The 16477-nt window shown below is 41.2% G+C and overlaps 1 protein-coding gene across 1 annotated transcript; it reads right to left on the bottom strand.

The window, feature by feature from the left end:
• Window positions 1-850: 850 nt before the first annotated feature.
• sez6l2 (seizure related 6 homolog (mouse)-like 2) lies at window positions 851-16463 on the bottom strand. Its single transcript, XM_076751820.1, has 19 exons — window positions 16330-16463; window positions 15480-15560; window positions 15156-15284; window positions 14833-15048; window positions 10196-10329; window positions 9272-9464; window positions 8538-8723; window positions 8261-8444; window positions 7528-7691; window positions 6625-6819; window positions 5798-5936; window positions 4681-4877; window positions 4299-4493; window positions 3846-4040; window positions 3546-3737; window positions 3306-3344; window positions 2554-2671; window positions 2285-2396; window positions 851-2196 (listed from the first exon to the last, which is right to left on the bottom strand). The coding sequence occupies exons 2-19, from the start codon at window positions 15535-15537 to the stop codon at window positions 2167-2169; spliced, it is 2676 nt and encodes an 891-aa protein (XP_076607935.1). The 5' UTR covers window positions 15538-15560; window positions 16330-16463; the 3' UTR covers window positions 851-2166.
• Window positions 16464-16477: the final 14 nt, after the last annotated feature.

Genomic DNA, 16477 nt, shown 5'->3' with positions numbered 1-16477 from the left:
TGAAATAAGTCTTTACGTCTAACTGCTTTTTTTTTTTTTTTTTTTTTTTTATTATCGCGGCAGATGGCTGTGACCTGAGTACATTTAAAGTAATGGATGTTTGCTGCCATCTTGTGGCCACAACGACAAACTGCAACTATAAATTCGTCAAGTTGGCGTTAATGTAGACTAAAAGTATGATTACATTTCCGTTGAATACTTAAAAAAATAAAGTGAGTAAAGTGAGTAAAGTTCGTATGACTAGTACATACGTCCTTAGCGGTGACTGATTCTGTTAGTATTAATGTTTAGAATATCACTATTTGTAACTAGTATCACTACGTGTAAGTCATTATTCGTGTGATTATTACAAATAAAAGGAGTAACACTAGCCTTAACATTAATTGTATTGATAAAGCGTTGGTTTAACAACTGTTTTCTGGTGTGGCGATCATTTCATCTTCACGTACACGGCTACCTCATTGCAGATGAGTGTGGACCGTAGCTGTGGCTCTTTACTGTCCTCCAGTGGTTAGGAGGAGGAGCTGCAATATTTTGTTCGTCAACGCAGATGTCAGCGCATGGTTGCATCATATTGGAAAACGGCATATCCTGCCCCCACTCTGTATTATTTTATTCGTTCACCAATAATAATAATAATAATAATAATAATAATAATAATAATAATAATAATAATAATAATAATGTTGTCCTAAAAGCCATAAGTTATCAAAATTATCTCTAAAACTTACGACAGTACTTTCATGTAACATTCTGGATGATTTATATGCATGTTTGGTAAATGTTTTGTGTATGCACAAATGTAGGTGTAGACTCGTTATTTGGAAACATGAAAGATAATTTCTACAAGTTTCTACACCATTCAAGAGACTTTATTTCCAGTTCAGCAAATAATTTACTGCCTTCAAAACAGTGTATTCATATATGAAGCAAAGAAATGCTACTGATGATAAGAGAAGAATTAAGTCTACAAAGCAACAGTCTGCGGGATCCTTCATTTGGCACAGTGAATGACACTACATTCACTGTTCAAACAATCAGTTGTAAATAAATACATAATGCATCACAGCAAGCAGCCAAGTTTGTAATTTTTCATCAACATAGTGCATACAACATCAAATCTGATAACAATGATAACTGTCAATAACTATAATGATAATGGCAAGATTGAGCAGAAGCAATATAATTTACAATCAGTGCATGCTCTAAGCATAATGACATTCATGTCCTCACCTTTTCCTATATGTCATGTGACACTGGGTGACGCTGCACGCCAGCAACAGCGAAGAATAAAATAAACACTGTCTGTGTAAACAGTATTGCAACAACAGATGAAACACTTAGGGACATTAAAGTATTTAACATTATATTTTGGCACTGAATTTTCATTACATATATAATGAAAATATATAACCTCCCGCCACCTTGTATAAGTATATATATGAGGCTTATATATATATAATTTAGTATATATATCAACCTCAATCAATATTAAGTCAAATATGTACATTCAATTTGTGTGTGTGTATGTGTGTGTGTGTGTGTGTGCGCGTGTGTGTATGTGTATATTTGTTGTACAGAGAGAGAAAGACAAAGTGAGGAAGAGAGGAAATGACTGTGTTGATCACAAAACTTTTCCCATGATAGAAATGAAAGTGTTCTTCCCTTTTTATGGTTTCACTTTGTAAAAAGTAACATGAGCCACTGTAAAAACAAAAGAAAAACATTCAACGTGTGCTGTACACTCATGACTGTAACCTTTGATGGTTACAAATAAAGTATTGCCAAGTTCTCTGATGTTTTGGCCTCATAATAATTCAACTGGATAAATAAATCCATTTCCGTTCATCCTTTCCCCCTCTCATGCTCACATGCCTCACACACTCGTATTCTTTTCCCTTTATAGTCAATTTCTTACCCTTCGTAAGGCACCAGTCCGAATGATACAGAAGTTACAGTTGGACCGTGAAGTAGGACACACGTTTGGCAGACCACCATATCAGTGCAACAAATCAATATAAAGCACTTCCACAACTGATAAATGCAGTGATGGTAAAACTGAAATCTAATTTAAAATGAATGATAAAAGGGGAGTGAGGCCTGATAATACTAAGAAATTTATTTTTCCAAAAGCGGTTTTCAATTCTCTCCAAGATGTTTTCTCCTTTAAATGGATACTTCATACTCCCGTGTATCCTGTGGTCAAAGCAAGAAATCAACCAGTCAAAAAACAGTTAGGAAAAAATCTAAAAAGCAGAGTTTAAAGCCTGAGCCTTATACTTACCCCTGCCTCATACAGAGGGTTGTTGAAATCGGACTCGACTGTGATGGGACTGTAGGAGTGTGTGTGAGAAAGAGACTTCCAGAAGAGCGGCTTCCATTCTAGTCTGCATATGCTGTGAGTAAGGAAATACAAAGACATGCAACCAGATGAATAAAGGCTGCAGTGGATACGTTATGATGAAGCGAGGAGAAGAAGAATAAAAGCTGTGGTCACCCATCCAGAGACGGACGGGTGTGTGTGGTTCAACGGCACACGCGCAGAGCACTTACTTTGTATAGTACATGTAAATTCCTCCAATCAGGAGGATGACCAGGATGATTGGCAGAATTATCGCCAAAGCAATGTTCTCGCTCAGGATCTGATGGGACGGCTCGAATGACTGGGACACTGTGAAACAGTCGAGAAGTCATCACAAAGAGAAGCTTTTCCATCAGCGTGACGCTCCTCTGTTCACACTGTGCTCTTGAATTAGTTATTGATCGAAAATGTCTTGAATGTAAACACAGGCTGCTAAATCTGGAGAAACTCTTTACGACGTTTCCTGCAGTAATTGCACTTCATATTTTGTGAGATACACTGAAATGTTGGCTGTTACAAAAGTGTCCAAAAATACAATAAAAACATTTTCTTTTGTTGCAGCTTCTATCTCAGTGTCTTTTGTAATGGCACCACTAGATGGTGCCAAAGTACAGAATTCAAATCCTATGTTTAGTGGCTTTGAAGATAAGATAAGATAACACAAGATAAGATAAGATAAGATAAGATAAGATAAGATAAGATAAGATAAGATAAGATAAGACTTTATATTGATTCCACGTTCGGGAAATTCTCTGATTACAACATCAGAATAAAAAGAATAAGTAGAACAAACGGACAATAAAAAAGGTACAAAATGAAATCAACTATAGAAGGTGATGCACATTAGATACAAAAGAGTATAAAAAATAGCCCAAAATATTAGGTTTTAAGACCCTGCTTGACTTTATACACATCACAAACAGGAGAAAGGAAACAAAATCACCTTCTAATTTATGATCGTCCAAAAGCTCCTCATACGCCACTGTGAGAAATGAAGAGGAGAGAAAGAGAAATAAAACAAATGATTAGAAATTACACTGGGAGGTCCTGAAAGCACCTTCCAGATCTCACCACCATGTTTCTATGTTCTATATTCTAAATGCTTCAGTGAAAAAAGGCAGCTGATCTTAAACATGGTTAGAAAGCCCAGAGCAGAAAATGCTGACACAGTGAAAACCTTTACCTTTGCAGAAGGGCGGCGGGCTGTTCCACTGAGACGGATGGCCGGGAACACAGTTGATAATGACCTCGCCGATAAGCTCGTAGCCCTCATAACAGAAGAAACGCAGAGTTTCTCCCGCCTGGTAGCTGTGCTTGTACAGGGTTTGGTAGCCATTGTCCGGGACGCCGGGGTTTGGGCACGGGTCATATTTTACTGGTCAGTGCACACAAAAGCACAGGACAGGCATGAGTCTGCTTTCATTTCCAAACTTGCAGCCATGAGCATCATGAACAGACAGACAAAACCAGAGAAAGGACTCACAGACACACTTTGGGCTGCGGTCACTCCATTTAGGGGTGCCGGTGTCTCGTCCGTGGCAGGAGATTTGGCTGGGACCTTCCAGCTGATAACCCTGGTTACAAGAGAAACGGACGACCGTTCCGACCGCGAAACCTGCTTCAGGACGCACCGAGCGCGCCCCGTTTACCACCTCTCCTGGATCAGGACACTGCTGGACTGTGAGGGACAGAGTGGGACACATGAGAGCGGTTAAATCCTGCCATTGGACAAATAGTTCAATACAAAGAAAAGAAAAGAAAAGAGGAGCTGCTTTTGATAACAGTCAAATGAATAATTCAAGCTTCAGGTTTTGTATGGAATTAAACAAAAAGCTCTGATGTGGTTCATGCTGGACGGCGCATTTTAGCAGGCTAGCCACTCTGTCTGCTAAGCTAAGCGTCAATGAAACTTGGATGTGTCACGTCTGAGACACACCTTTGACACATGTAGGTGGACTGCTGCTCCAGGAGAGGTCCCACTGGCAGGTGATGATGTCAGAGCCACTGATGTCATATCCTGGTTGGCACTGATAGGTCAGGACGCTGCCTCTCACAGGGGAGGAGTGGGATGAGCTGATCCAGCCAAAATCAATTTGGGGGAGGGTAGGGCAGGTGTCATTGGGCTCAACCTCTGCATGACAGGGACAGAGTGCGATGGAAGACATTAGAACGGCTTGTGATCTCTTACTCAGTATCAGCAGACCTCGCTTATGCTGTTAGAGACAGATTTCTGCATGAGCCTGCTGTGTTGTTCTTTAAGTGTGACAATGTGCGGGTTCAAGGTTTTTACACTCTGAGCCGTAAAACCGGTTCCTTACCACGATAATGAATGAGGAAGCCCTGACTCAGGATGAAACTGGAATCATCTGGATCACTCTGAAACTGAATGGTGACCTCCGACCCCCCAGACACAACCTGGAAACGCTCTCTGGACCCCAGGTATTGTCCGATCACATGAGACATGAGATCACGCCCGTCAAAAACGGTCAGCACGTCCGTGTGGCGGATGTTTAAACTTTAAGGAGAAAAGAGTGAGAGCGAGAGAGGAGGTTTCACTTCAGAGATAAGAGTTTTTTAAGACGGCAGTCCACCCACCTGACGCATTTTATTAGTCAGTACACAGAACAGAGAGGAAAGGCAGGAGATTACGTAAAGCTGCAACATGATATTATCTTCCTTTCTCTTCATTTGCTATTTTACTTTTCATAAGGTCCAATTTATGTACCTTATTTATCTAAATATATATAAATCCTTATCTATATACAATCTGTAAATACACATTTATCACAATGTAAACTTGCTAGTAGACAAGTTAAAATTGCATATACGTGGTGCACACATGAGTTGATGTTGACACGGTGCTGGTCAAATTGATGTTTGCACATTTACTGCACGACATTTCTGCGTTTCTGTCATCAAAAGCTTTTCCACCATCTCCCATCTCAGCTTTTCTTCAGATACACTTCATGGCAAACCTTTGGTACACACCGGGTTACAGACGTTGTCCGTGTGAGATTATCTGACATATGAAACAAAAACCATCTGATCATTCTGTGCGAAGTGGTTTTGCAGACAACAAATACCTTGCTGAAACCATCAAATATTAAAAACAATGCTATGCAGTATTTGGGGTGCAACATTTGTAAGATATTTTTCCATCTGTGGCTGGAAGAACAAATAATACAAAATGTTGTATCATAAATTATTGAAACATGCACTCCTACAAATCTGTCAGATTGCCGACCGAGATGAAGATATCCAGTATTTTGATTCAGTGTGTGAAACACAATGCTGGATCACTGGCTCTGTTGGTGTCCAGGTCATTACACAGTACATGTATGCAATACATGTCGACACCTGTTGGGCTCAGCAAGAATTTGAGTTCCGCCAACTAGAAAATTAAAGGCAACGTCAATTTAAATGAGCAATACTCACATCTGGACGTCCAGTTCAATGCGTTTCTCCTCGTTACCGTGGATCTGCCATACGCAGTCCAGCCCCTTGGAGTAGCTCTGGGGCCAATCAGGAGACAGGATGGTACCCGAGGGCTCGGTCAACTCCCCTCCACACAGAGCTTACAGAGCAGAGGAGAGAAACTGAGGTGAGGATGTGGACTGGGACACGATGGAGAGAGAATGATGGAAGGGGTGAAGAAATAACACCAGGAACTGGAAAAAGGAAAGCAACCAGAGAAACATGAAATATTAATGGAGGGGGAGAAAATAAATAGTAATCAAGTAGAGATGACGTAGATCACACAGAGCTCTTAAAGAAGAGATCAGTGACAGCTTACTTAAAGCTCCCATTAGTTACACATCCGTGCTGTTTCCATAGCATCACTGTGTATGAGATACTTGCGCTTTCCTGCAAGCAGAAATCGTAGCATATGGCTTTCAAACTGTCTTTATTGCTTGGTTAAAAACGTAGCACCTGTGTTTTCAGCCAGTGCCTGACCCGGAGCAGCGTCTCTGCCAGTTTCATATCTGCCACAGTCTCTCTACGGCTCTCAGTTTTCACAGCATGCCAACAGATCAGCAGATGACACAGTCAGCGTGGCTGCAGCCTTCATGCTACAACATCTTACACTTCAGGCACCCACCTCAGCACAATTCACTTTGATTATGAATGAATTAAACGGCTTTAGGAAAGCCCGTGTGTTGGAAATTGTGGTCAGAGAAATTACAAAGCTTTTACATTTCATAAACTGATGACGGTTGATTCACTGACTTGAAATTAAGCCGAAACTCGGCCCTGCAACTCACCTCTGCACACAGGCTCACTGTCATTCCAGTGGGGATTGCTGGGGTCAATGCACTCGATCGTCCCCGAACCTTGTTCCATGACGAAGCCCGGAGAGCAGGTGAAGGTGACGGTGGTGCCCAGCTGATATGTGATGTCACTGCTGCTGAAATTTCCATGGGGCATGTAAGGCTCCCAGCAGTGTTCATCATCGAAAGCTAAAAAAAAAAACAGACAGACAAAAAGAAATTAGGCACAGCATGTGTGTCCTGAAGAAAAAAGCATTTCCCTGTCCCCAACATTTTGCCTTTGTCTTCTGGTAGTTGTTGGGCTTCTTGACAACATTAAACTGCCATTTAATTGAGGAGGGAGTGCAGCTTCTCACTTGGGATGACCCAGAATCTCTTGGCTAGAAAAAGCCCAGGTGTAAGACGCTAAAAGCTTTAGCAGCCAGCGTCTCCAAAGCCCAAAATAAATCCCACTGAAGCGTGGGCAGGCAGTAAGCACTTATGTGGCTCATTATGGTCCTCTTAAAAACAAACTAATGAGAAAAAAGTCTTGGTGTTCTAGACTCTGTTCCCGCTTTAGATATAATATATAACACATCCAACAAAATGATCAAGAACTTATCGAGACTGAAAAGGTTAGCCTTGAAAGAGTTGTTTTTTAGATTAAAATAACCTGTGACGAATCACCACTCACCTCGAGGCTTTTGAATTCTTATAATTGGTGTTTTTTGGTAATTCTGTGATGAATAAAATCGAACTTGTTTTCAGGCAGAACGCTGACCCAGGCAGTTAATATTACACAATAATGAGGTCAGAAGGACGTGTAGCCCTGCGGCTGCTTTGTGTTTTGCTGAATGTGGAAGAGACGTCCTGTAAGGAAAAGGATGCAGGTTGAGATTCTGAAGTCTCTGCGCTCACCCTCGTATCGCAGAGCCAGGAGCAGAGGGATGGAGGAAGAGTCAGCTGTGAGCTCCAGGTACAGCGTGGAGCTCTCACTCAGCAACCCACGCTCTGGGACATCATCCAGATCTGAGTCAAAGAGCGGCGAAGACAGGGAACTGTTTCCACTGCGCACGATTAACCTGAGAGGAGCAAACCACAAAGATGGCCGACGGTGAGCTCGAGAGACGAGGAATGTGTGAATGTGCATCGATAGCAGATCAACAAGTCTGCTGTCGCGTTTACAACTCCGGTGTAGAATAAAAACATTTTGCTTTGGTTAGAATATTACAACATGTTTTTCTTTTGGGATGCATAAATGGAAGTTTTCATTAAGTTCAATGTTAATTGTAAGGGTTTGTTTTGCAGTTTTAGATATGGAATAAACAGCTTTCTTTTTGGATTATTTATTATAATGACCTTCAATGTTTTGCCATTCATTAAATGATGAGTGCTGTGTGGGAAATTAAAAAAGAAAACGAGTCTACGTAGCCTTTCTGGGGAGAAAAACACTATTTGCTTTCTGGGTAATGTACTAGCCAGAATTTTTATAGAAGCAAACATATAGAGAATAAAACGTAGGAAAGCATTGCATCAAGGTTAAAACATTCTTTGCCTATTTTCTAACTGTCTGTCATTCATCTGGCAGCTTTAGGGATGTGAAATTTGAAACTGAACTCAGATGATAAGATAACAGGAATCACAAACTTACTTATCATCATCTTCATCCAGCGCAATCCTCTCAAAGTGTAGGTGGAGTCTGTGTCCCTCTTTGGCCTCTATTAACCAGTGGCAGCTAAGGTTATTTCCATTACTGTGGTTGCTGACAGATGGAGGGGGTGGAGACAATATCCGACCCACTGTTGCATTACGAATCCACCCTCCGCATGAGACGGCTAAGGAAAAGTAACATCCCCAGTGTGATATTCAAAAGACTCACTAGTATTGTAACCATTACATTTAATTCAAGTCTAAATCAGTTTACTGACCGACACACTGTGGCTCCGGAGTGCTCCAGTGTGGTTGTGTTGTGTTGACACAAGTGGCCACCTCATGGCCGCGAACCTGGAAGCCTGGATCACAGTGGAAGTGTGCCTGACCTCCAGGATGGATGTCTGTCACAGTCACTCCGCCTCCCTCAGGAGACAGAGGGAATGGGCAGGACAGCAGAAAGGCTGTTGATATCGATGACACGGGAGGAGAATTACATTGATTTTGGAAAATGGAAGACAAAAAGTTGAGGATACAGTTCAAAAAAAGAACCTCTTCCCTGATATTTTAATATATTCTTCTGCTGGTGAATTTCTAGCAAGCTTCTCATTCACATGGTTCATGCGTCACTTCAGCTTTCCCTCCACATTTTATGAAATAATCAGTTGTATGTTGACCTTTACACATTCAGATCCCTGTGTGGGCTGTCATTCTGGCTCTCCCTCCACCTTCCACATCAATACCACGATCGTCAGACTGTCCCAGGTGACCTGGCCATCTTCTACCGGCTGCCTGCTCACCAACACCACTGTTGTCTATCATTATGGGTTCTCATTTTATAAAGATACTGAACTCTGATCTTCAAAACCTTTCATGATTCCAAATAAATGACTGAATAACACTCACAAATAACTAAAATGATCTTAATGTATAATAAGAAAATAAGTTCAAGGTGCCAGTGAAAGGACCTGCTATTTGTAGTTATTTTATGAAACCCGATGGGTTAATTTACCTTGGTAATGAAGACTGAACATGCCATGGTTGGTCTGTTGGAGACTGCGGTAGTGTATGTACACCTGATTGGTTGTACTGCGAATCACCTGACCCTCTCGCATCAGGGTCTCGTTGGCTAAGAGTTCTGGACCCAAACCTCCGTAACCCATGATGGTCAGGGACTCTTTTTTAGAAAGGTTCACCTTCCTCACCTGGAGCGAAAAAGAGGAAATAATGACATGCAACCTGCTCTAGAAGCTGTCTTTAATAAATATACTTGCCAGAAAGCAACAAGTGAAATAATGTCTCATCTACAGCCTTATCTAACACATGCGACACAGTAGTGTGTTAAGGTTTTTTATGCAAATATTACACTTTTAAGATGAACAAATGAAAAACATAAATAGAGTGCATTGTGTTAAATGATCTTAATTTAATAATGAGAGGCATTATGTCGCCATCTTTTGAATTGTCTATGCTTTGTTTAATTAACTAACATTCCACTTGAGCCTCATTAGCTAAAAGTTAACAGTGTGTGGCTGATTGACCATACTGCTGCTGCAATGTTCCTGCTATAAGGATTATAGTGTACTCCCATGTGATAACTGCTATGTTTTCTCTTAAAATACAGCTAATTATAAATGGTTTACCGTCTCAACAAAGGCCACAGACCCTGCCACTATTTATTACTGAGACCACATGAAATACATGGTCTCATTAGGTTTATATGTAATAAGCACTTATTTTCTACACACATTTTCACTCATGTAGATCATGTAAATGCTTTAGCTACACTTCATATTCCTCTCAGTAATAAAGTACAATTAGAGTACAGAAACCTACATACTCAGTTCAAACACAAGATCAAAATTGACTTATTGAATAAAGGTTCATGCTTGAAAAGATGAATGTTTACGGATTCACAGGAATTGAAGCACGTTACCTGAATTTCCACACCATAACCTGCATACACAGTGATGCTGTAGGTGCATTCCAGAGGGGAATAAGACGATGATGACGCAGGATCTGGTGACTCAACAACATCCTCCATCGCTGACAAAGTCGCATTGCATTGTACTGTGATAAGAGGGAGAGACAGGAGAAGAAAAGGTAAAGACGTGTTTGTTGAGAAATAAATCTAAAGCGCTCTAAATTCACTTCATACAGCAAAGCTTAAGCAAACTTACATATAGACTTTATTATGGCAACTGCATGACTCACATTAATAAAGTGCAGGTACTTTGCTCAAGGGCTTGGTGAGAAATCATTTTTTAAGCTGCTATTTTCACAGCCAGTGGAAGGATTTTTGGAATCAAGGTGCATCGTGCAATCAAGGAGCAAGGCTCACCCCCGCAAAAGTGTTTCCCTTTCCATTACTGCTACTGACTCTCTTTCGTGGGTTGCCATGGGTGTTTTTAGGCTATTATTAAAGTTGCATTAAGTTACATTTGGCTACATTTCATGGCACAAAAACGCTCCTACTAAATCCTTTGCACTTAAAAAACATTACTTCTTCTGCATGATCTTGTTGCAACTTGCTTGTTTTTTTTTTTTTTTTTGGATGAGGACTGGTGGGACTGCTGAGGGCGTTCAGTGATGTGAAGATGAGAGAGAAGTTCCAATGTCTTTTATTGAACTGTGTGAGCCATGTGTCCACTGAATCTCAAAGATGCTTCCTACACTGCATAAACCAGGATGTTATGAAGAATTCCTAGTTATCAGTAACATATTAAAGGCATATAGCACAATGGTGCTATGTGCGCTGGCTACACATGATTTATTCAAGGTTCTGCGAGGAGGAGGAGGAGGCATGCGTACTTGTACTGGAATTAAATGATTACATGAAAGCTTCCCTCAAGGATGCAGCTGGGCCACACATACTTCTCCTACTGCTGTCAGATGTAGCACGATGTTGTGGTGATTTAGTTAGCTGAAAGGAAGACCTTGATCCTGCAAGCAATTGTGTCTGGCTAGTACTGAGAAGAATTATAACCCAAGAGGTCAGACTCTGCTTGGCTGCCGTTATCGCTATGATCAAATTAAAACTGTATTTCTGGTGTGCATATAAATGCATTAACTGGCTGAGGAATGGAGACGAGCAAGACAACAATAACATTCACATAAGTGTTTTCTGTGATTTTAGAGAGAGTTCTTGGGTGTGCATCCCTCAGTGACAAAAGCGTAAAACTCAAAACTGTCCTGTGCTGTTCATCTCTTTCAAGTAGGTCAGTGGTGGAAGATGCAAATCATAGTCATTGTTGACACCAGAATAGCTCACCCCTACTGTGCAAATCATCACAATATCTTAAGGATCAAGGGAAACATCGCTGAGCGCCAGGAAAATATCATCTGCAAGAACAATTCTTTGTGCTGAGGGTAAAGTTGTGAAAGTTGTAAGGTATGTATGTAGCTTTATGAAAGTTGTAACAAGTGGAAATAGCATCCTTTATCGTTGTTTGGGTTGGTCCTTCAGTGGGATAAAAAACGTGTCTCCATATTGATACTGTTGTGTAATGGGAGGCAAAGTGACGAAAGAGCCAAGTGATCAATTAGGGGTAATTCTACTACTTTCTCTACTCAATAGAAACATTGCCATGTATCTCAGCTAATTTGTAAAACACTGAAACTATGTATTATGGTAAAATAAATGTGTATTAAGGTCCATATTATTATGCAAAATATTCACATATTATTTGTGTGGCAGTTTTCTTCAGTACATATATTGTCACAATAACCATTACACTGGCAACTAAATTGAGTATAATTGCATTTTTCACCTCAGACAGGGGTCAAGGACCATCACATTTCTGCTTTTCTTTGGGCTTGTGGGCCAGGGAAATCAAATCTGAGCATGGCTTATCATCACTGCTTGGCAGTATGCAGCTATAAGTAACAGTACACCAACTGAATTGGGTAAAAATGAAAAGTAATTCCTACCAGTGAGTACTGGCTGAACTGAAGCACTGCCTTGGGTGAAGCAGCGATGTGGTGGATTACCCCACATTAAATTATTTTATTGACCGCATGACTGACTGAAACTGCTGCTATGCTTCGGTAGAATCAAATTATTGACCACCACTTGTAATACAAATGGCATCTGGAGAGGAAAGGGCTTCACAGTCCATTTGGCTAACAATGAACAGCAACAAAAAAGTGTCAGCGAGAAGCATCAATAAGGGGAAAGCAACCCAACACTTTTCAATTATATGGCAGATTTTAAAAAGTGCCATAAAGTAACTCTGCTGACAGCGTTAACTGAGCATGCAGACAAGTAGGAGAAAGTGAAAAATCTGGCCACTTAGACGCAGCATCTCTCTGCAATTGAAGGATCTGAGTGTAGCAGATAGACTTGTGTGCCGTCACATACCTCTTTCATGGCAGAGAAGGTACATGAAGTTGTGTCTACAACACGTAATGAGCATTTCAGAGTTCAAAGTCTTGAAGTAATACTTCAACATTTATGAAATAAGCAATTCACTTTCTAACTGAGAGATAGATGAGAAAACTTAAACTAATCTCATTTCTGAAGGGTAAATACAGCAGCTGGTTAGCATTAGTTTAGCAGAGAGTGTAGGATGAGTTTACTGGCACTTATATGATGGATTATTTCTTGGCATGGGCTAGTAAATGCCTGGTTGCCCAGCTAGTAGTCACAGCCAAGAACTCGTCCAGCAAATAGTCTTTAAAGTGGTCATTTGTTGTTTTTAACCTTTGGTTTTTGTACAGGTCAAACAAACAAGTTAGCAAGGATCAATTATTGAGGTTTAGAGGTGCTGGTAGGTGGATTTTGTTACTTTTGGACAGTCAGGCAAGCGGTTTCCTCATGTTTCCAGCCTTTGTGCTAAGCTAAGCTAACCAGCTGCTGGCTGTAACTTCATATTTACTGTACAGACAAGAGAGCTATGACTGGTGGACACTTATGAGACATTTCCTCCCCACTCGGACAGTGCTTTGTGGTGGGATGAAATGATAATTCCCAGTGAAAACACAATAAAAACAATGGAACAACATAGTAAGTAGGAGTGTCTCGCTCTCACACACACCTCATTGATCATTCATCTCTTGACATTTCTCTGTCCAAATCAGCTGACACACCTCCAACCTACTCAATCACATTTCCTCAACTCTTGTTTGTAGCCGTTGCTGTGATGGTGTCTTTTGTTTCATGACTGGAATGAGTAACAGCTCTCATCCACCTGCAGTGAGAGCTGCACAGGCAGCTCAGCCAAAGGAAACGCCGTAATGTTGTTTCACTTAAGTCCATTTCTGACAATCATTCACACAGGAGGCTATTCTGTTCTCCACCACTCCTGATTAGTATTCTGGTCAGGATGTCATTCTTGACTGACTGATTTGTGAAATTGATGGTTCTCTTCTTACAATATTGGGACAATAACAGGGGTGATGATCACATTTACAGTTGCTCTGTATTCATTTATAAAGTGTTTTCCTGCTCACTCATTCAATTTGTTGATTGTAATAATAACTAAAAGACAAACAAGTATATTTAGACTTTGTCTTTTATTAAGATTCTTCTGTGACAATGTGAACGAAGAGGACAATGACAGCGGACATCTCACGTGACAGCAGACACATTGCATGTGCAAAATTCTTCCAGGTACGAGTCCAAGCCCCTCTTGTACACTTCATATCTCATTGATTTCAAAGGATCATAATCTATCTAATCCAATATCATCTCCATACACTTTGTCCTTTGTGACTGATTATTGAAGGTAGTGAATAAACACCATCAGTAAATTTCACAGAGGCATATAGATCTTGGGTTGTGACACCTTCACTGTCCTATGCTCTGTTTCCTCTGGCAGAAGACTTCTCACAGCAGTTCAAGCTGGTAAATTTTCAGTGTCTACACTCGTGGCATTGTGCTTCCAAATGTTTAAGGCATGTGTCCTGAAATGTAGAAATACAAAAAGCATATTATTTTTGCAGAAAGAAGACTAGAAACATTGACAAAAATAGCTGCATTAGACTTTTCTCGACTCATATCATTACCTTACATCTATATTCCAACATTAGCAGTGAGCTGAAAATCTGGATACTGTATGTGTTACAGAATGTCACCTCACATGATTAGCAGGTACAGTAAAAGGTAAATAGCTCCATTTATATAGCATGTAGCTATGTTGACTCTGTAGCTAGCTTAAAAAACAGCATTAAGTCTTTAAAGGCTGGTTATGTAAGTGTTGCAATTTTCTAAAATACATAAAGAACATGTACATCTTTTTCCTTCCAAGTAACTCACAATGCACAGTGACCTGTTGACGTTTGATCATGAATATTTTATGACAACATGTTTCACATTACCTTGTCTGTCAAGATGCCCTTGTTACTCTGTCTTCAAAGAGAGGCAGAAAACACAAATGACCGAAGTTGCATTGGGAGCCATGTCATTCAGTAGGAATACGACATCACGCCGCCGAAACCTGAGCACCTCTAATACCACAGGTGAAAATCTGAATTCTTTTTTCAAGGCTCTGTAACATCACTTTATCAGACACATAACTTGCAATAAATAAAGATTTGAGACTCAGAGGAAACCAGGTGGTGGCATGCAAGTACCTGGCATATGCATTGTGGTTATGGTGGTCGTGGTGATTAGGGTGGTGGTTGTTTCCTCCTCTACGGGCAGCGAGGACATGGTATTCTTTGATCCTGCCTGGCTGGCAGCAGAAGAGGAACTTAAAGCTGTGGTGAGGAGCCCTGGTGATATGACTGTCGCTGTGGACTCGGTCTGCCCAAGTCCAGGCACAGCCTGCGTTGGGTTGGTGGTAGTACCTGCAGAGTCCAAAGGATCAACTCAATGTGTGTCTCTTTCAATGAGCAATCAGCCACATTGTACTGTAGCTGCATGACTGGAGCCATAAAAGTCTGCGCTGGTGTACCTGTGCCTGCAGAAGCCTCTCCTAAGTATTCCTTGCTCTGCAGGGCAGCATGGATCAGGTCACCCAGAGGGTAAGAGTCTGGGGTTGACGTTGGTGGTGTATCAGCCTCAGGAGTCATAAAGCTCATGCCTGAAATAGTCAGGACTAATCATTGTTGTTGTTATTTGGAAAATGAAAACAAACCTAGTTAGCATGGTGGGCAAACTGCAGAGAAAATAAGTTTTCTCGACTTGAGATAATCAAAGAACTCCGCATTAGTCCATGATTGTAGCTGGACAACAAATGGCCATGCACTGGAGCACACACGCACTCACACACAGTTACCTGAAACTAGGTGGATCATGGTGGCAGACAGCAGGACAGCAAGGCGTGTGAACCCCATGGCTTTAGATGAAACTGGATGACCTGAGAAGGTTGAAGTGAGCAGACTGATTGGCAAACCATGACGTGATAATGTAAATAGAATAACTCACGTATCTCATACTGTAATGTCATTGCTTAGTAGTAGCTTGTAATCACTGCAGGTTGCACAGAAATAACCCGTGTTGGCTGGAGTGGAAATGAATTGTTAAGTATCAGTCATATAATTTAAAAATCTATCCTAATTCAGGTATTGAGCAGATGTTTATACCACACAGGCCATAATGACTCGGATTAGAGGATCATTGCGATTTGATACTGTAAAAGCTCAGCTCCGTCAATCTGGAAAATATCAATTCAGTTTTTACTATGCAGAGGCGTAAATGACGATTTAATACAAGTTCATTTTATAGGTCTATGAACGGGAAACAGGTACACATCGCACACGGTATAAGGTTAAATATTCAGGCTTTCTCCCTGCATTTTCTCACTCAAATCTGCAACAACATGCCCGAAAATGCGCTATTCCAAAATTCACCAGATGTGCCTGCCCCGACGACAGGTATACTCTAATCCTTATTCTATCATAAACCTGTTCATGGCAACGTGTCACAAAGCCCCTCCGCTGTTATTCGAGGCGTTTCCTCGGTGAAATTACCAGCCTGGTGTGTGACAAAATGATGGGGCTATCCGAGGCAGCATCACTCGCACCTCCTCCGGCCCTCTTTGTGCGGAGGACGATTTTTGGCATCAGTCATCACCACCGTGAGACCGACAACCGTCTCAGCAAGGCTGAAAGGTGCCTGCCGCTTACCTTTATCCTCCAGGCTGCGTCCTGTGTGCTGTTTCTTGGATTGTATCCTGTTGCTTTAGGCCCCGAGAACACGGCGGGGTTTGTGCTGGTGAGGTGCCCCTAGCTGGTTACCGTGTGGTTGACGCATTCGGCTATGATGTGAGGGCAT

The sequence above is a fragment of the Chaetodon auriga genome, chromosome 16, assembly GCF_051107435.1.
Source record: "Chaetodon auriga isolate fChaAug3 chromosome 16, fChaAug3.hap1, whole genome shotgun sequence".
Taxonomy (NCBI): Eukaryota; Metazoa; Chordata; class Actinopteri; order Chaetodontiformes; family Chaetodontidae; genus Chaetodon; species Chaetodon auriga.
Note: the sequence above shows the minus strand (reverse complement) of the source record. Positions and strands in the feature narration are given on the sequence as shown.